The sequence below is a fragment of the Macaca nemestrina genome, chromosome 12, assembly GCF_043159975.1.
Source record: "Macaca nemestrina isolate mMacNem1 chromosome 12, mMacNem.hap1, whole genome shotgun sequence".
Taxonomy (NCBI): domain Eukaryota; kingdom Metazoa; phylum Chordata; class Mammalia; order Primates; family Cercopithecidae; genus Macaca; species Macaca nemestrina.
Window position 1 is genome coordinate 6,267,100 of NC_092136.1, and position 20,954 is coordinate 6,288,053.

Here is a 20,954-nt window from a genome sequence, read left to right on the forward strand (position 1 = left end):
AAGTGCAGGGATTACAGGCCTACGCCACCGCACCAGGCCTCTCATTTACTTTCCACCAGACAAATGAGGCCAGGTCAAGAGCCCCAGGAGTTGGTGCCATTGTACGTTTCTCCCGGAGTGCACAGGGCACGTCCCAAACCCAGTCTGTGACAGTGACACAGGGGGTGCCCCAGGTCAAGTGGCAAAGTCTCCCCCAGGGGAGAAAGGAGGAAGCCACACCTGGTGGAAAGGACAGCTCTTCTGCCCAAGGCTTTAACTTCTGAATACAAATCAGGCCACGTGCACTCGCTCCTTCTTACAATGCTCATAATTTATACTTTCAGAGTAAATTAAACTTGGCATCAACACAAGAAACAGCTACTCTTTTCTAGGTGCTTACGGTGCCTAGCAAATGAGGACTCGGGTGTAATGAGATTATGGGCACTGGGAACAGGATCGTAATGTGACATGGTCAGTAATGTTGTAGTTTTATTTGCTTAATGACCCTCGCCCAGTGACAGGCTCCCTGAGGGTGCGCCTGGGGGCAGAGGGTCCCCACCACGTCCCTAGCCCTCAGCACAGCTGCCAGGAGAGGGTGACACTCATGAAGCAGCACAAGGAAGATGGGAGCTATGGGCTCTGCAGATCCACCGCCTTCTGTTCATTTTTGTTGATGCTGTTTTTTAAGAAAATTATTATTGAAGTAAAATTCACAGGACATAACATTTACATTTTTATTTATTTACTTCTTTGTTTTGTTTTGTTTTTTTGAGATGGGGTCTCACTCTGCCACCCAGGTTGGAGCGCAGTGGTGTGATCTCAGCTCACTGCAACCTCTGCCTCCCAGGTTCAAGCGATTCTCCCACCTCAGCCTCCAGAGTAGCTGGGATCACAGGCGTGCACCACCATGACCAGCTCATTTTTGGGGGGTATTTTTTTGGTAGAGATAGGGTTTCACCATGTTGCCCAGGCTTATCTTGAACTCCTGAGCTCAGGCGATCCACCCACCTTGGCCTCTCAAAGTGCTGGGATTACAGGTGAGAGCCACTGCGCCTGGCCTAAATTTACCACTTGAAAGTGAATAATTAGTGTTACCTAGCACGTTCACAAGGATGTGCAGCCTCCACTTCTATCTAGTTCCGAAGCACTTCAATTGCCCCACAGGAAAACCCCAAACCCATCAGCAGTCACTCCCTAGTCCCCGCCCTCAGCCCTGGCAAACACTTTTGATGGATTTAACGACACACAGTCTAAACATCTCACATAAACCGAATCACAATACGCAGCCTTTGATGTCTAGCTTCTTTGACTCAGCACCATGTTTTCAAGGTTCATCCGTGCTGTAGCATGTCAGGGCTTCATCCCGTTTCAGGGGTGAACCGTATTCCAGTGTACAGACAGAACACAATCTGTGTTGTGTCATTTCCACCTTCGGCTGTTGTGCACATTCCTGTCCATTCACATTTTGTGTGAATACCTGTTTCCGATTCTTAGAGTATACAGCTAGGAGTGGAATTGCTGGGTCATACGTAAATCAATGTTTATATCCTAAGGAATCACCAAACTGTTTTCTACAATGTCGCCTTTTTTGTTTGTTTTCTGAGACAGGGTCTTGCTCTGTCACCCAGGCTGGAGTGCAGTGGCGTGATCATGGCTCACTGCAGCCTCGATCTCCTAAGCTCAATCAATCCTCCTGCCTCAGCCTCCTGAGTAGCTGGACCACCACCACAGCCAGCTAATTTTTTAATTTTAATTTTTTTTTTTTCTTTTTGAGACGGAGTCTCGCTCTGTCACCTAGGCCAGAGTGCAGTGGCACAATCTCAGCTCACTGCAAGCTCTGCCTCCCGGGTTCATGCCATTCTCTTGCCTCAGCCTCCTGAGTAGCAGGGACTACAGGCGCCCACCACCATGCCTGGGTAATTTTTTTGTATTTTTAGTAGAGACAGGGTTTCACCATGTTACCCAGGATGGTCTGGAACTCCTGACCTCGTGATCCACCCACCTCGGCTTCCCAAAGTGCTGGGATTACAGGTGTGAGCCACCGTGCCCGGTCTTAATTTTAATTGTTTTAATTTAAATTTTTCTGTTTTTGTTTTTGTTTTTGAGATGGAGTTTTGCTCTTGTCACCCAGACTAGAGTGCAATGGCATGACCTCAGCTCACTGCAACCTTTGTATCCTGGGTTCAAGCAGTTCTCCTGCCTCAGCCTCCCAAGTAGCTGGGATTACAGGTGCCCGCCACCATGCCCAGCTAATTTTTGTATTTTTAGTAGAGATGAGGTTTCACCATGTTGGCCAGGCTTGTCTCAAACTCCTGACCTCAGGTGATCCACCCACCTCGGCCTCTCAAAGTGTTGGGATTTCAAGCGTGAGCCACCGTGCCCGGCCCAATTTTTATTTTTAGTAGATGGGGTCTCGCTTTGTTGCCAGGTTGGTCTCGAACCCCTGGGCTCAAATGATCCTCTCACCTCAGCCTTCCAAAGCACTGGGATTATAGGTGTGAGCCATTGTGCCCAGCCATGTTGACATTTTTCAATGAGAGAAGCCAGAGGCCCATCACTCCCGGTTGCTCCCTGCGCCACGCTCTGCCTCAGCCAGAAGCACTGAGGGAAGGTCAGCCTCAGTCCTTGCCACAGTCACAGATAAAGGGGCCTGCACAGGTCTGTGTGGCTCCAGAGCTCGTCCCCCCACATGCGATGCTTCCACGTGAATTGCCGCAGGTGCATCATGAAGAGCGATGGCTGCTGCAGAGGCAGAAGAATCCCGCGGGGAGGCAGGTAGGAGAGAGGCTAAGAACGGACCAGACCCTGGGGCTACAGACTCTACGTTCCAACCCTGGCTAGGACTAGCTGTGTGGCTTTGGGCAAATTCACATGCCTTTCTGTGCACAGGGGATCATAATAGCAAACACAGGCTGGGCACAGTGGCTCACAACTGTAAACCCAGTGCTTTGAGAGGCCAAGGTGGAAACATGGCTTGAGCTCAGGAGTTTGAGACCAGCCGGGGCAACATGGTGAAACCCCATCTCTACAAAAAAAAAAACAAAAAAATTAGCCAGGCATGGTGGTACATGCCTGTGGTCTCAGCTACTTGGGAGGCTGAGGTGGGAGGACCACTTGAGCCCAAGAAGTCAAGGCTGTGTCTGGATGTGGTGGCTCACACCTGTAATCCCAGCACTTTGGGAGGCTGAGGTGGGCGATCACTTGTGATCAGGAGTTCAAGACCAGCCTGGCCAACGTGGTGAAATCTCGTCCCTACTAAAAAAATAACAAAAATTTCCCGGACGTGGTGGTGGGCACCTGTAATCCCAGCTACTTGGGAGGTTGAGGCAGGAGAATCGCTGGAACCTGGGAGGTGGAGGTTGCAGTGAGCTGAGATGGTGCCACTGCACTCCAGCCTGGGGGACAGAGCAAGGCTCCATCTCAAAAAGAAAAAACAACAACAACAACAAAAACAAACGAATAAAAAAAGAGGTCAAGGCTGCAGTGAACCATGATTGTGTCAATGCACTCTAGCCAGGGAGACAAAGCGAGACCCTGCCTCAAAACAATAAAAATATAAATAAAAATAAAACATAATAGCAAACATTTCATAGAGTTGGTGTGAACATTAAATGAGCTGATAAATGTCCCTGGAAAACAGTAAGTGCTACGGAAGGGTTTGTCGCTGCCACCACCATTAGCATATTTCAACTGCCATCACCCTCGCTGTTACCATCCTTTGACCAGGGCACTCCCAGCTGCAGCCTTTCTATCCTCTCATCCACCCTTCATAACTGTAAGATCACTCAGCTCCCAAGAACCACAGTCTACAGGGTAACCACATTTCCAAATCTCAAACCAGACCCACCCGTCTGCACTTCCAGGGACAACAGGATATTTTCAAACCAGCCCAAAAGAGATGTGTGGCTCAGCATAAGAGGAACAGGAGAAATTGAGGCCTCTTGCCCTGAGAATGAGCTTGGAAGTGGATGTCCCGGCCTCACTCGAACCTTCAGATGACTGAGGCCCCAGTCAGGAGCTTGAGTGTACTCTCCGGTCACACCCTGAGCCAGAACCACCCAGCTAATCCACTCCTCATTGCTGACCCCCTCCCCATAAAAAACCTGCTTGCTGTTTCAGGCTGTTAAGTTGTGGGCTGTTTTGTTACACAGCAATGGATAACGAACACACGAAGCCTGGCAAACGTGGTGCAAAGCTGCCCAGGCCCTCAAGTCTGTTCATGTGGGTGTTGGCCTGTGTTTGCAGAAATCCAGCCAGAGTCCTCCCATGCAGTCACTACTGCTCTCTGCATGGATACCTGCCACATCCCAGCCTGGGCCAGGAGCTCCACTAGGGCAGGAATGGGATCTGCCGTCCCAGGAGGATCGCTGACACCTGGCACACAGGGCCAGCAGCAGGCAGTACTTGGTCAGTGAAGAAACTGCCTTTCACCTGTACACACACGGGATGTTTGTCTAAGAGGTAATTAAGTGCAGGGCTGTGAAGCTACACTGACCAGAAGGCTCTAAAAGCAATTACCCAACAAGGGGAAAACCCTTCCTACTCATTCTTGGCCCATTTTATTGAGCCCTGACCATGTGGATGGCCCCCTGGTGAGACTGAGGAATGCAGCAATAACTAAGACAGCTCCAGCTGCTGCCCTCAAATGCCTGAGCTGGGGTGGGGCCAGGGTGGGGGTGGTGCGTGTGACAGGGTTACTGTTCATAACCCTGCTGGGCCACAAGCCCTCCCCAACAATTCCAAAATCCAAAACGCTCTGAAGATGGAAAGCTTTTGATGCTCATTTGGTGCATGAGCCAGCACGGTGGCTCACGCCTGTAATCCCAGCACCCTGGGAGCTGAGAGGGAGGGTCCCTTAAGCTTAGGAGACCAGCCTGAGCAACATGTGAGACACCGTCTCTACCACAAATACAAAAATTTGCCAGGTGTGGTGGCGCACTCCTGTAGTCCCAGCTACTTGGGAGGCCAAGGTGGGAGGATCGCTTGAGCCTGGGGGGTAGAGGCTGCAGTGAGCTGAGACTATGCCATTGCACTCCAGCCTGGGTGAAAGAGTGAGACTCTGTCTCAAAAAAACAAAGTTTAAAAAAAAGTTAAAAACTGTGCATAGGTGTGGCCTACAGATGGTCTTTTCTGTCCTACTTAGAATGAACATGCCACACCTGCTATAGAAATATTCAAGGGCTGGGGGCAAGTGCCACCCAGACCCTGACGCTGTTCCAAGTTCTGAGAAGTCCTGCATGTCTCAGGTTCCCAGAGTTTCAGAGAAGAGTCTGTAGGCCTGAGTTAAGAAGAAACGCATTCAAAAGCCCTGGGGACAAAGGGGAAGGGGGTGCTCCAGGACTGCACAGGTACCTACCGGAACGAGCCATCTAGATTGGCACGGTGGATGAAGCTGAGCTTGGCATCGGCCCAGTAGAGCTTCTGCTCCTCTAGGTCAATGGTCAGTCCATTGGGCCAGTAAATGTCCGAGTCCACAATGATCTTCCGGGTGCTGCCGTCCATCCCCGCCCGCTCGATCCGGGGCGTCTCGCCCCAATCTGTCCAGTACATGTACCTGTGATGGGGGCAGGGCAAGAGGAGAAGCAGCTAACACAGATCTGTTTTTTTGTTTTTGTCTACACAGATGCAGACATGAAACAATAGACAGTGACTTGCCCTAAAATCTCACCCACCAGAAATAACCAACAGATAGTGTTTCATGTATTCCTGCCTTAAGTTGGGCAATCAAAATATACTATTTCCAACTTGTTCTCAGTTAACAGTAAATTCTGGGCACCTTCTCTTCTCGCAAATAGAAAGATTCCTTGTTCTTTTGATGATTGCATAGTGTACTATGCTGTGACTTTTTAAAATAAATTTGGGTTATTTCTGATTTTTTTGCTACCATGAAAATGCTGTAAATGAATCTCTAAAAGGCAATTCAAAACATGCAGGATGGAAGATTATTTAGTGCTAAAAAGAAAAGAGCTATCGGCCGGGCGCAGTGACTCACGCCTGTAATCCCAGCACTTTGAGAGGCCAAGGCAGGCGGATCACGAGGTTGGGAGATTAAGACCATCCTGGCTAACACAGTAAAACCTCGTCTTTACTAAAAATACAAAAAATTAACCAGGCGTGGTCGCACGCGCCTGTAGTCCCAGCTACTCAGGAGGCTGAGGCAGGAGAATCATCTGAACCCGGGAGGGGAAGGTTGCAGTGAGCAGAGATCGCACCACTGCACTCCAGCCTTGGCGACAGAGCGAGACTCCGTCTCAAAAAAAAAAAAAAAGAAAGAAAGAAAGAAAAGAAATGATCTATCAAGCCATGAAAAGACATGGAGGAAACTTAAATGCATATTAGTAGGTGAAAGAGCCAGTCTATATGAGTCCAACTCTATGACACTCTGGAAAAAGCAAATACACAGAGAGAGTAAAGCATCAGGTAGTTGCCAGGAGTTGGAGAGGAGAGGGATGAATGAGTGGAGCACAGAAAATCAGGGCAGTGGAACTATCTTGTGTGACATGGAATGGTGGGTGCATGTCCTTATTCATCTGTCTAAACCAAGAATGTACAAACCAAGGGCGAACCCTCGTGTAAACATGGATTTTGGGTGATGGTGCGTCAGCCGGCTTTCATCAGTTGTAACAAATGTTCCACCCTGCATAGGATGCTGACAGTTGGGGAGACTGTGTGGGTGTGAGGACAGGGATATATAGGAACTCAGTACCTGCTGCTCATCAATTTTGCTGTGAACCTACAACTGTTTGAAAAAATTAAGTCTATTTAAAAACAAGTAAACATGGCCAGGCATGGTGGCTCGCACCTGTAATTCCAGTACTTTGGGAGGCTGAGGTGGGTGGGTCACTTGAGCCACCCTGGGCAACATGGCAAAATTCCGTCTCTACAAAAAATAAAAATTAAAAAAAATTAGCTGGGCATGGCGGCACACACTTATAATCCCAGCTACTTGGGAGGCTGACATGGGAGGATCCCTTGAGCCCTGGGAGGTCAAGGCTGCAGTGAGCTGCGACTGCACCACTGCACCCCAGCCTGGATGACAGAGTAAGACTCTGCCTAAAAAAAAAAAAAAAAAAAAGAATAAAAGAATAAAACCCATGGAGCCTGAACCTGCAGCTGCAGCTGTTCCTGGGTAGGTCTATGGGCAATGTGACTTTGCTTCTCCACGTTCCCAAGAGACAAGCATCACCCATCCATGAGAAACAAGCACGTCCTCAGGGCGCCCTTACTTGATCTCTGGCCAATGAACCAGGACAAAGTGAGCAGAGACAATGTGCCCTACACCAAGTCTGGGATGGCAGTTCCCACCCCTACCACTGCCCAGTGTGCCCTGTTTGGAGGTGACCACAGGGTATGTGCCCAGAGGCTGGGAGTGGCTCTCAGCGGAGACCAGAGGGGAACCACACCAGCTTGGAGGACTCAGTTCCCATCCCAGCCAGCTGGGACGAGCCACAGGACACAAGAGCTGGCAGACCTATTGTGTTTTGTCCACCCTTCTCAGCAGAGAAAGGGGACAGTGCCCAGAATGTCCTCTGAGGAGCCTCCTCCCACTCTTGGTCCATGTAAAATGGTGCTGACTCCCTTGCTCCCTTCTTCCTGGGGTGGGCGGCAAACCCCATTCCTCTTGGCCTTAGCAACTGATTTAAAACAGCCAGCTCGGCCAAGCCGGGCATGAGTGACCCTGGGACACAGGGAGAACAAGCCCTGCTTTGCCCTCTGGGGGTCTCCATCCAGCAGAAGAGGCAAATGACAGACGCACAGCCACCTCCTCCCCCACCATGGCACTCTGTGGCCTCAGGAGCCTCAGGTGCACCACGGGGCCTTGCTTCCCTGAGCAGTGTCATTCCCGAGCAAGCACCATCTCCACCTTCCAGAGGGGCTCTTGTGACAAGATCAATAAGAATGAGGGCACAGGAGCCTCAAACCAAACATACCATCCTCCCTGCAGAGGGTGACCGCGCCCAGCTGCCATCACCAAGCCCCTCTCCATGGGGACAGGATAAGAGGGGCATCACATGGAACAGCTCTCCAGACAGTCCCTCTCAAGCTGCTGTCCCCTGGGCATCTAGTGAGAACCCAGCCGACACAGGGAAGCTGGGAATTGCTCTTCCCATTAGACAGATGAGAAAACTGAGTCCCTAAAAGGCTGGCCTGTCCCAGGTTATAGGCGCTGAGCGGCAGCTCTGGGAACACACTTGGTGTCTGCTGAGGGCCTGAGCCGGACCATCATATGACTCACCCTTCGCCAGCAAAGCCCGGGTGTGGGTGAACTTTTCCTGGCAGCTTGGGACTCCAAGGTGCTGGCAGCTAGCCCAGCGAAGCCTCCCGCGTGCCTGGGGTAGACGCCTTGCTTTACCTGCCCGTCCCCGACCCCTAGGAGCCCAGACAGAGCCCAGAACCCCTGCCACCTCCTAAGAAGGTGTCAGGGGCATCAGTCTGGAGTTGGAGGGGATCCACACAGGCCTTCCCCCAAACGCCCCACCGTGGCCCATGGAAAAAGCTGGAAAACGTGCAGGAGCAGGGGCCTCCGCATGGAGCATAATTCACATTCCTTCCCCGAGTTTCATAACAGAGGCCTGCTGGTTTCCTTAAATGGGGAATTGGCGAGCCAGTCGGTGACCAGAGACTGGTTGGCGTGGACATGCTCTTGCAGAGTCTCAAATGCTACCACAAGCCCAGCCAAATTCCACGGAGGAAAATCGACTTCCGAAGAAAAGCGCTGCAGCATGGCCTTCGTGCCGAGCCAGCTGCGGTTGTGGTTGTGTGTTATTTTAGGGAAGGGCCATTTTGCATTTTAAAGAGGGGGTTGGGTTTCACCCTGGCTTTAATTTGAGACCCGGGGGTCACTGTGGCCCCTTGTCAGGCTGGTACAGGCCGGGGCCTCCTCCCATGCTAAGCCAGTGTCTTTCTGGCCCCAGATCCTCAGGGGCCAGAGGGTCATCCCCAGAGCCCACTCTGCCACCCATGTGGGCACCCTAGCACTGGGAGGGACGTGCCTTCCCCCAACCCTGCCTTGACGTCTGCGCAGGGCCACCTGCGTTGCTGAAACTGCAACCAAGTCGAGTCTCAGGATGGGCCCTCCTGGTTGCAGGGCTCTTGATCCTTTTGGCCACGTGCACACTGAGGTGGACGCTCGGACCCAGAGACTCCCTTCCTGATGATGGCCGGGGCAGGAACCACCTCCTCTGAGGAAGGACCCTGCCGAGGGACAGCACTGCAGGAAGGCACAGGAGATGATGGGGGCTCTAGCAGGGCCGGGAGGAAGGCCAAGATGCTCCTGCAACCTGGTGCCTGTGGCCAGGACAGAGGACAAAACCCCCAGTCTCAGGACAGTGGCCCTGCCCCGGGACTCAGTGCCCACACTTCTGCCTGCGGACCGCTATTCACGTCAGTATTTGGTGAGCGGAGTGGGGGTTGCTGCCCACGGGCGCTGTGACAGGCTGGAATCCTCTCCCTCTCCCCATCCAGTGACGTGGAGCCTAAAGGGACAGTCAGCACCTCAGGGTAGGACCATGGCTGGTGTCATCAGCATCACTGGATCTGATGAGTGGGAGCTGGCACGCCACTGTTTTCACTCTCTCATTCAAATGACTGGAGCAAAGGGAGGGTGTGGGGAGAGGCCCAGGAACCAACACTAAGGTCAACTCTGCCCCAGGGGCAGGGGTGGGAGTGAACAGCCACAGGTGTGATCCTGGGGAGGGCTTCTGGAAGAGAATTTAGAGGCAAGCACTTTAGTAAATGCATCATTTCATTTCAAATGGTTAAGAAAAGCCAGAGCCAAACAGGGACAGCTGGCTCCCAAAGATGATGCAGGCAAAGTCAGCTCAAATCTGAGCATGGGAAAGACTGCTCCTAACCAAGGGCCTAGCATCTCCCAAGCAAGCACCAAGTACCTCCCAACCAAGTGCCAAGCACCTCCCAATCTAATACTTCCCAACCAAGCACCTAGCACCTCTCAACTGGACACCAACAACTTCCAACCAAGTGTCAAGCACCTCCCAACCAAGTGCCAATTACCTTCCAACCGAGCATCATGCACCTCCCAAAAGAGCACCTAGCACCTCCCAACTGAGCACCTCCCAACCTAGCACTGAGCACCTCCCAACCAACATGGCAAAAGCCGTAAGGAAGTAAACAGAGAAAACCATTCAGGCATGGAGACTGGACTTCTGGTGTTGAGGAAAGGGCATTTTTACTGTAACGACAGCTAACATTTGTTGAACTCACAAACTGTTCTTGGTGTTTTCCACATGACGTACAGACAGGGATACTGAGGCACAGAGTGGCACCGTGCCATCCTTGTCTCATCTTTTTTTTTTTTTGAGACGGAGTCTCACTCTGTCGCCCAGGCTGGAGTGCAGTGGCCGGATCTCAGCTCACTGCAAGCTCTGCCTCCCGGGTTTACGCCATTCTCCTGCCTCAGCCTCCGAGTAGCTGGGACTACAGGCGCCCGCCACCTCGCCCGGCTAGTTTTTTTGTATTTTTTTAGTAGAGACAGGGTTTCACCGTGTTAGCCAGGATGGTCTCGATCTCCTGACCTCGTGATCCGCCCGTCTCGGCCTCCCAAAGTGCTGGGATTACAGGCTTAAGCCACTGCGCCTGGCCCTTGTCTCATCTTTCTATCGAACCCACATGCAGAGTGCCAGCAAATCCAGTTGTCTTTCTCTTCAGAACAGATCCCGAATCTCACCACACCTTACCCCCACAAGTGAGGTGTCCCCACTGCTGCTTTCTGTCGCCAGGATCCCGGTAATAACTGTGGACAGGGCTCCTGCCCCCATGCCACCCACACCACAGCTCACTCTCGCTCCAGCCACCAGGGGATGCCCTCCAGCACGAGTCAGACCTGGCACCTCCTCTGCTCGAAACCTGATGTGTCCTCTCCTCACACCTTGGGCCCTGTTCCCCTACATTCTGCTACAGCCCCTCAAACAGGCCCCGCCCCAAACCAGCCCAGGGTTTGCACTGGCTGATTCCTCTGCCTGGACGGCGCCGCTCCCAGATAGCCAGACGGCTGCTTCGAGTAGCCAGACGGCTGCTTCCAGTCTCGGCTCAAAAGTCACCAAGGGCCCAGCACCTGAGCTCCGAGAGAAGCCCCTCGCCACAGCACCCGGGCACGGCTTTATCCCCCCACACACACATCCCTCTCAAATACTATTCATTTACCGTCTCCTCCCATCCACTGAAAGGGTCAGAGACGGAGCTATACCTGCTGCATGGGGAGCAGGACCAGCGCACAAGGGTTCACAAATGTGGGTGGATGCCTGGTTGGGAGGTGAGGGAGCTGCAGCGACCCACACTGGGAGGGAACGCAAGGATGGGAGGAGCATAGGTTCCAGTGACACAATGGCCGCGGCAGCCGCTGGTGAGCAACCGCAGGCCGGCCCCGGGAGAGGGCTTCCAGCAGGCTGCTATCTTTGGCCTCTCCCACCACTGCTGATGCCCCCTCCAAGCCAGAGAGACTGCTACACCAGCTGACCCTTCCAAAAAGAAAGTCAGTAACCCCACAGCTCCTGGAGCCACAGTGCAGGGGGAGAGGGCTGAGAGGGCGACAGTTCACCAGGCGGAACAGAGGCCGCCCTGGAAGTCAGCTGGCTCCGGGCAGCTGCAGGTGGCCAGCCCACTCGGAGGGCAGCGAGGGCATAAGAGGGGCCCCAGGGATAAGCGGTTGCCCAGCACAGCACCCCTGGGAGGCTAGGGGCACTTCTCAGGTGGTGGGGGCACGAGGCTGCTCTGGCCTGACCTCAGGGACTCAAAATACTTTGGCCATAAATTCCACCGCATCCCACCCCTGCTGGTACCCCGTACTTACACACAGACTGGTTCAGAGGCAGACACTCTCGCGCACATACTCACTCACACAGGCACATACACGCGCATGCATAATCACGCGCGCGCACTCACACAGACAAGCATACAAATACCCGCTCACACACGTGTGCACACGCACGCACACAGGCTCACACGTATGCACGCACATGTGTGCGTGCGCGCACACATACACACACACACACACACACAGAGGCTCACATCCTCCCACTCCCACACTCAGTTGCTCAGACACACACACCTGGCTCACACAAACCTATTGGGCTCTGAAAGGCTCCAGCTCTTCCCGTGCTTGTCAGAAGCCAATCAATGGCTTCTTAAGTCACCGCACAGAGCAAAGAGGTGAACTTGGCCACCATGGCACTCTGCTTCCCCAGCTCCCAAACCCCAGCCTTGGTGAGGATACTCTCATTCCCACTACCCCGGGCAGGCCCAGAGGAAGGGCATCTGCAGGGTATGGCAACCAGCCCCTCCTGCCCGGCTCCTGCAGCCAGCGCCATGGGAGTCAGGGGGAGGTCACTGCGAAGGGCAACAGCAAGTTGGTGGCCTCAGGACTAGAGCCCAGGGGTCTTCGGTCCTACTCCAGAGTTTGGACACTGTCCCACAGGGCACGGAAAAGGGAAGGGCTCCCAGAGCCCTGACTTCAGGGAGGAGGGCGGGTGGGCTCCTGTGGCAGGCCTGGATGCGTGGCTGCCCAGTCCTGAGACTTTCTAATCTAGAAGATCTAGGTCAGGCCGGGTGCAGTGGCTCACACCTGCAATCCCAGCACTTTGGGAGGCCGAGGCTGGTGGATCACTTGAGATTAGGAGTTTGAAACCAGCCTGGCGAAACCCTGTCTCTACTAAAAATACAAAAACTAGCCAGGTGTGGTAGTGCATGCCTGTAATAACAGCTACTCAGGAGGCTGAGGCAGGAGAATCGCTTGAACCTGGGAGGTGGAGGTTGCAGCGAGTCGAGATCGCGCCATTGCGCAAAGAAGATCTAGGCCGATCCCTCATCCGGTGAGGTCCAGGCTGGGAGTGCTGAGAGACTGTGGTGACACTGTATGAACTAACAGGCAAAGGGCTTCCAACTGAGCCTGGGAATGGGGGGAAAAGGCTCCTGTGTTCTAGTCAGAGACCTCTGCCAACCAGTTCTCACACGAACTCAGCACAGAACCTGACAGGTCAGCAAGGACCAGGGCTCAGCACAGCCCAGGTAAGGGTGTGTGTACAGCCCCCAGAGTCACTCCCAGGCTGCAAGAGGAGGGACGAAGGAGGGACAACGGGCGTCCAAGCAAACTGTTCCCTCTGCTCGGGAGTCTGGGGTGACCTGGCCTAGCTGGCCACTGGAGCTGGGCCACCTCCCCTTAAACTCTCCACCCCGGACTTCGACTCCAAGGAGGTTCTTTGCTTTCCTGCCACCCACCGTCTCCCCACCTGGGATCATGGCCAGGCCCTGAGCCTTCAAGGGCCCAGGTGAACTCAGCCAGACAAGGAGCTGAGGAGGACACAGGGCAGCTTCCAAAACAGACCCAGGTTCTGCTTCCAGATGAGGAGCTGCACTTTTTCAGCCAATGCAGTTAGAAAGCCAGGAGAAGGCGCAGATTCCACCTGCCTGAGAGTCTGCACTTCCCAGGCCACCCACCATACACACAGCAAAGATGCGTTTAACCATTCAGACCCACAGCCAACCCCATCAGACATGCAAGTTTTAAAAAGGAACGTAACTATGAACCAGGCATGGTGGCTCACGCCTGTAATCCCAGCACTTTGGGAGGCCAAGGTGGGTGGATCACCTGGGGTGAGGAGTTCGAGACCAGCCTGGCCATCCTGGTGAAACCCCATCTCTACCAAAAATACAAAAATTACCTGGGCATGGTGGTGGGCGCCTGTAATCCCAGCTACTTGGGAGGCTGAGGCAGGAGAATCACTTGAACCCGGGAGGCGGAGGTTGCAGTGAGCCGAGATCATGTCACTGCACACCAGCCTGGGCAACAAGAGCAAGACTCCATCTCAATTAAAAAAAAAAAAAAAAAAGGCCGGGCGCAGTGGCTCACGCCTACAATCCCAGCACTTTGGGAGGCTGAGGAGGGCAGATCATGAGGTCAGGAGGTCGAGACCATCCTGGCTAACACGGTGAAACCCCGTCTCTACTAAAAATACAAAAAATTAGTCGGGCATGGTGGTGGGCACCTGTAGCCCCAGCTTCTAGGGAGGCTGAGGCAGGAGAATGGCATGAACCTGGGAGACGGAGCTTGCAGTGAGCCGAGATCACACCACTGCACTCCAACAAGGGTGACAGAGCGAGATTCTGTCTCACAAAAAAAAAAAAAAGAAACATAACTATGGAATCTCAAGGGGAAGTAATTCTCTCAACCATAACAAATCCTGAAAGCTGAGTTCTTTTTTTTTTTTTTGAGACAGGGTCTCCTTTGTCGCCCAGGCTGGAGTGCAGTGGTGGGATCACAGTTCACTGTAGCCTCGATCTCCCAGGCTCAAATGATCCTCCTACCTCAGCCTCCCAAGGAGTTGGGATAACAGGTGCACACCATCACACCCGATTTTTTTTTTTTTTTAGAAATGGGGTCTCACCATGTTGCCCAGTCTGGTCTTGAACTCCTGGACTCAAGTGATCTACCCGCCTTGGCCTGCCAGAGTGCTGGGATTACAAGCATGAGCCAAAGCACCCCCCACGAACTCATTTTAAGATTCACATCTTTTTTCTGAAAAATAACTTGGGCTCACATAAATTCGAGAGAGAAACGGTGACGCTCCCCGCCCCCTGGACCCAGGCAGAGTCGCGGCAGGGTTTACCCGTGAGCGGGATCCAAGGCGATGGCCCTCGGCTGGTCAAGGTCCTGCCAGAAGAGGACCTTCCGGGATGTGCCATTGAGGTTGGCGACCTCGATGCGGTTGGTCTCTGAGTCCGTCCAGTACAGCTTCTTGCCCACCCAGTCGCAGGCAAGGCCATCGGGCGAGACCAGGCCGGAGATGACCACATTCTGCACGGCGGCCCCCGTCTGGTTCAGGTAGGTCTGCTTGATGGCCTCCTCGCTCACATCTGTCCAGTACACGGCTCCCTTGGAGAACTGGAAGTCCACTGCGGCCGCATCCTCCAGGCCACTGACCACAATGGTGGACTCCAGCTTGACTCCGCCAGCGTCCACCAGCCGTACGTCCCGGCGGTTGGCAAATAGCAGGAGTGGCGAGGCTGTGGGGCAGAAGCAAACCGTGAGGGCCACTGGCTAAGCCAGCAGGACACACAGCCCTGGGATGCAGCACTATGCCCAGAGCACTCCTGGCACTGCCCCACTCATGCCCAAGACCTCCAGTTCCTTCCTCCCACCCCCAAGGCGCTCTCAGGAAGTTGCCTGGGCGGCCCCGGCCCACACCATTCAGAGGCTCCTGCAGCACAGCAGACAGCCTTCTTACCGCACTCAGTGACAGCAACTGGTTTTTTTTTTTTTTTGAGACGGAGTCTCGCTCTGTCACCCAGGCTGGAGTGCAGTGGCGTGATCTCTGCTCACGGCAAGCTCCGCCTCCCAGGTTCACGCCATTCTCCTGCCTCAGCCTCCTGCGTAGCAGGGACTACAGGCACCCGCCACTGCGCCCGGCTAATTTTTTGTATTTTTAGTAGAGACGGGGTTTCACTGTGTTAGCCAGGATGGTCTCAATCTCCTGACCTCGTGATCTGCCCGCCTCGGCCTCCCAAAGTGCTGGGATTACAGGCGTGAGCCACTGCGCCCAGCCTAGCAACTGTTTGTTTACCACCTGCTACGTCTGTTCCCCCAGGTACGGGTGACCCTTCCTGCCACACCCACCACCTCCCACGTCGTCCTCCAGAGGCTGCTGGGGCCCTGTCCTGTTCTAGAGAGAAGCCACATCCCCTTTGTTGGCCTGACACAGAGGATGGGGACATGAAGGCACAGCCCTGGCCATGCTGCCTGCTATAGACCCAGCCACAGTGCCACACTTTTTGAGGGGTTCAAAGCCCAGGCCAGACAGAGCCTCCAGATTCCCTTATAAGTCTTTGACCACTGTCCAAGCTCAGGCCCCTTTCTTTGGCCTATGGCCTCTGCTTCCCATCCACCCCATATTCCATATTTCTCCCACCCTGCTTCTAGACATTCCTACAATGAACACATTTAAAGGGTCACTCTGGAATGCCACCCCTTGGCTCAGACACCTTTCACAGCTCCCTGTGCCAGTGCCATGCAGAACAAGGTCAGACTCCCTAGCCTGGCCTCCAAGGCCTTGGCCCCAGGCCTCACCTACACTTCCCTCCACCAGCCCACCCCAAGCATTCCTGATCTGCCTGCGGCTGGGCTGGCTCCGTCACCTCCCTCTGCACCCCAGCCCTCAGCCCCTTCTGCCTGTGCAAGAGGCCTCATCTCACAGCCAAGCGTCTTATTCCCACAACAGGCTGAATGAGAATCAGGAGAGGTCTTGAGACCATCACCCCACCAGACACCTCAGACCCCAGGAGGGTCCAGCAACCCCCAACACAGACTCAGAGGGACTAAAAAGCCACATGAGGAGTGGACACGAGGAGGTAAGGGCCTCCAGGGAGCTCCATCAGTCCGTGTCTGCTACCAGCAGGGCTAGGCTGGGCTGGCCACAAACACCTCCAAAAAACCTCTGAAGCCTTGGCTCAAAACAGCTGACATTCCTCATGAAAACTGCAGATCCCTGGGCCCTCCCGTGCAGATAGGGGAGCCCGGCCAACCCAACATTCCCATCTTCATCAAGAAAGAGAAAGCCAAAACAAACTCAACTCAGGCAATGACAGTCACGGAACTGAATCCTGTAGCTAGTTCAGTTGGTTTCATTTCAGCAGGGGAAAGATTTGCAGCCTCTATGAGGGCACCCGGGAGCACAAAGGACCAGAGTATGGCCCAGGAGACCCCAGGGCAGTGCGATAGATAGTTCCAAGCACGGGCCTCCCTGCCAAGACAAGCACTGGCTCAAATCCTGGCCCCTCCTGTTCCCAAGGGATATTCTCCGATGGATGGGAGGACACACAGAGGACCTGAGGCCAGGAAAATGACAGCGGAGACTCCGCCACCCCACCCGTGCTGTCATAACCTTAGGTCTACAGTTCTTCGTGGCAATGAGGGACATGGTGAAAGCCAAACAACGGGAAGGCAAAGGCAACAAATAAAGACAAATGGGACTTCATGGAAGTTAAAGATTCTGTGCATCAAAAGACACTGTCGAGAGAGTAAAAAGGCAACCCCACAGAATGAGAGAAAATATTTCCACATCATAGATCTACTAAGAGATTAATATCCATTAAATATAGAGAACTCCTAAAACTCAACAATGAGAAAACAACCAACCCAACTCAAAAATGGGCAAACAACTTGAACAGACGTTTCTCCAAAGACGACATATAAATGGCTAATAAACACATCAAAACAGGCTTAACATACCCTTCATCACCAGGGAAATGCAAATCAACACTACAATAAGATACCGCCTTGCACCAATGAGGACGGCTACTATCCAAACACAAAACACCAAGCGCTGGTGAGGATGTGGAGCAACTGGAACCCTTGTGCACCACTGGAAACATGTAAAATGGTGCAGCTACTATGGAAAACAGCATGGCAGCTACCCAAAAACTTAAACATAGAATTACCACAGGACCCAGCAATTCCACTTCAGGGTATATACCCAAAAGAACTGAAAACAGGGACACGATCAGATATGCATACACATTGGATCACGGCAGCATCCCTCCCAACAGCTAAAACATGGAGGCGGCTGGGCATGATGGCTCGTGCCTGTAATCCCAGCACTTTGGGAGGCTGAGGAGGGTGGATCACCTGAGGTCAGGAATTCGAGACCAGCCTGGTCAACATGGTGAAACCCCGTCTCTACTAAAAATACAAAAATTAGCCGGGCGTAGTGACGGGCACCTGTAATCCCAGCTAGTTGCGAGTCTGAGGCAGGAGAATCGCTTGAACCCGGGAGGCAGAGGTTGCAGTGAGCCAAGATTGTGCCACTGCATTCCAGCTGGGGCGACACAGCAAGACGCTGTCTCAAAAAAAAAAACAAACAACAACAACAAAACAAAACCAAACATGGAAGCAACCCACGTATCAACTGCGGGATGAATGATGAGACAAAATGTGCTCCATCCACACAATGGGGTATTATTCAGTCCTAAATAGGAAAAAGATTCTGGCCAGGCGCAGTGGCTCACACCTGTGATTCCAGCACTTTGGGAGGCCAAGGCGGGTGGATCACCCGAGGTCAGGAATTCAAGACCAGCCTGGCCAAGATGGTGAAACCCCGTCTCTACAAAAAATACAAAAATTACCAGGCATGGTGGCACGCACCTGTAGTCCCAGCTACTAAGGAGGCTGAGGCAGGAGAATTGCTTGGACCCGGGAGGCAGATTTTGCAGTGAACCAATATCACGCCATTGAACTCCAGCCTGGGTGACAGAGCAAGACTCTGTCTGGAAAAAAAAAAAAAAAAAGGAGATTCTGACACATGCTACAACATGGGTGGAACTTAAGAATGTTATGCTAAGTGAAATAAGCCAGATACAAAACACAAGTACTTTATGATTCAGTTTATATGAGGTACTTATGGTAGGCAAATTCATTGAGACAGAAAGTAGAATGGTGGGACCAGGGACTGGGGGAGGAGGACTGGGGACCTGCTTAAGGGGGAAGGTTTCAGTTGGGAATTAAAGAGTTCTGGGCCGGGCGCGGTGGCTCACACCTGTAATCCCAGCACTCTGGGAGGCCAAGACGGGCGGATCACTTAAGGCCAGGAGTTCGAGACCAGCCTGGCCAACACGGCGAAACCTTGCCTCTACTAAAAATACAAAAATTAGCCAGGCATGGTGGCTCACAACTGTAATCCCAGCTACTCGGGAGGCTGAGGCAGGAGAATCGCTTGAACCTGAGAGGCGGAGGTTGCAGTGAGCTGAGATCAGATCATCCCATTGCACACTCCAGCCTGGGTGACAAAGCGAGACTCCATCTCAAAAAAAAAAAAAAAAAAAAAAAGGAAAAAGAAAACAAAATCAAAAAATGGGATGTTATAACTGCAGCGGAACTGGACATTCTGACCTCTCACAAGAGGAGATGGCCACAGCTAAGGCATTTATCTCCAAATCTCACCCCCTCCCTTCCCCAAACAGGTCCAAACAGATAACGAAGAAAACCCAGGGTCAAAGGCGACAATTCTGCAGCTCACAGGCAGGGCCCCCAGGCCCCACCCCTGACTGGGCTGCGGGCAACATCCCTCGGGCGGGGGAAGGCAGCTGCTCTGGGACACCAGCTGAGGGGTCTGTCTGCATTTCCCCTGCGCCACCCAGCCTGATGGCACCCCAACTCCAAGACACTGAGTTCCCTCCACTTGGTGAGGCTGCAAGGGAAGAGCCCAGGTCCCTGCCCCCAGGCCCTGGCACATTCTGGGGAGTGAGCACCTGCTACCAGAGGTCTGGCCAACAGGTGCACCGAAGGATGAGACGCCAGCCTCAAGGGGGTCCGCAGGCGCACGGGAATCACACCCAGGATGCAGAAGCGCCTGGGGCCTTCAGAGACCGGAAGCAGCACTGAGGCCTGGGGGCAGGAGGGGCCTTCGCAGGGAAGACAGTTGTGTGTGAGACCCAGAGGGCATTGGTGGCACAAGCGGGTGGAACCATCACCAACAAGGACACCCACAGCACACCCAGGCCAGGGGGCCCCCACACGGTGTGTTCCCGCTCATCATCCTGGCCGCTGGGGCAGGGATGACTGAGACTCCCATTTTGTGAATGAGGTCAACTGTGCCCCATGCCCTGGCTGCCCCTGTGGCAAGGGCCCCCAGCTTGTCCCCACTCACCAATGAAGGTGGATCCGCCCAGGCTGAAATTCCACGGTTCTTGGGGTCACAGGCCTTTTGAGAAACTGGTCCACCTCCTCAGACACACACACACCCAGACACACAAACACATACACACAGTGCTGTCGCCCAGGCCCCATGAAGTCCCCCTACCAGGGTGAACCCAGCTCCGACTGGAGAGTCCCCTGCTAACACAGGCACAGAGTGGGACTAGACACGGAACTTTACTCTAAATCAGCTTCCTTGGACAACAATGACACAGACTGTCTTGGGAGGCGGCGAGCCCCCACCACCGTGGGTGTTCAAGTAGGTGGGGGACCGGGCCTGCCAGGCCTGTCCCTCACCAGGCAGACACTGGTCCCAGTGTGTCTGACGCTGGAGGATCCCACAGACAAGGCCTCCCATGGGCTGTGTCTTCCAGGCAGGAGGGGAACCCGGGTAAAGGCAGGCATACCTGCCCTTAGGGGTAGTCCACAGTGCCCAGCAACCCAGTAAACCCTTCCCCACTACAGCTGGAGGTCCCAGCGGGGAGCCCTGGCCAGCCCAGGGGAGGGAGGCAGGAAACCCTGGGTACAAAAGCCCTAGCTCTGCCCTGCTTCTCCCCAAACTGGAAAGACCACATTTCACCACAGTTTACACTCTCGGCTGTTCAGGTGCATTCTTCAAAGGCCAGAGATGGAGGTGTTTTTTAATTTCCTGTGCTTTTCCCAACCCACACTGGGGGAGGCCAGGAGAGCCGGGCAGCAGCGGCAGGCCCCGGGGACATCTGTGGGCACAGCCAGGGCGAGGCCCGTCGTGGCAGGCAGGCTCCTTCCAGGAGCCGCTTTGGCTTCTAAGACACTTAGAAACAACCACACACTCAATTTCTAAGTTTAAGAGGAACCCACATCGCTCTCCCACCACCTGGGGAGCCGGCTTTCCTTTGGAAGGACCTGGCAGTGGCCCCAGGGTCCACAGCAAGTAGGAGGGCTCTGTGTGGGTGGCCCCTGCCCTTCCCCAGAAGGCAGAGATGGCACCTCCTCTTCTGCTCCTGCTCCTGCCCACCAGGGCCTGTGGAGCTCTGGGTGATGGGGGCATCCTCTGAGGGGCCCCATGCCAAGGCCCTACAGCCCCCTCTTCTCCAAAGAGGAAAGAAACCCAGACAAAGAAAACCCAGCCTTTGGTGGGGAGAGGGGAGAACATGGCAGGAGCAGAACCCGATGGGAGGGAGAGAGAAGAGCAGAGCAGCTGGCTCGGTAGCTCACACCTATAATCCCAGCACTGGCTGAGGAGAGAGGATCATCTCAGGCCAGGAGTTCAAGACCAGCCTGGGCAACATAGCAA

The 20,954-nt window shown here is 53.8% G+C and overlaps 1 protein-coding gene across 3 annotated transcripts in view; it reads right to left on the reverse strand.

Moving 5' to 3' along the window:
- The window catches only part of LOC105469707 (LDL receptor related protein 5), a 142,727-nt gene that overhangs the window by 91,693 nt on the left and 30,080 nt on the right, over positions 1-20,954 (reverse strand). For 2 of the 3 annotated variants that reach the window (XM_011721116.3, XM_071074143.1), the window contains exons 2-3: positions 14,601-14,997; positions 5,336-5,533 (exon numbers count right to left, since the gene is read on the reverse strand). In XM_011721116.3, coding sequence (XP_011719418.2) covers positions 5,336-5,533; positions 14,601-14,997 — 595 coding nt within the window. Of the gene's footprint in view, positions 1-5,335; positions 5,534-6,781; positions 6,839-14,600; positions 14,998-20,954 lie in introns of those variants that run through there. The other variant, XM_071074144.1, reaches the window with a different exon arrangement.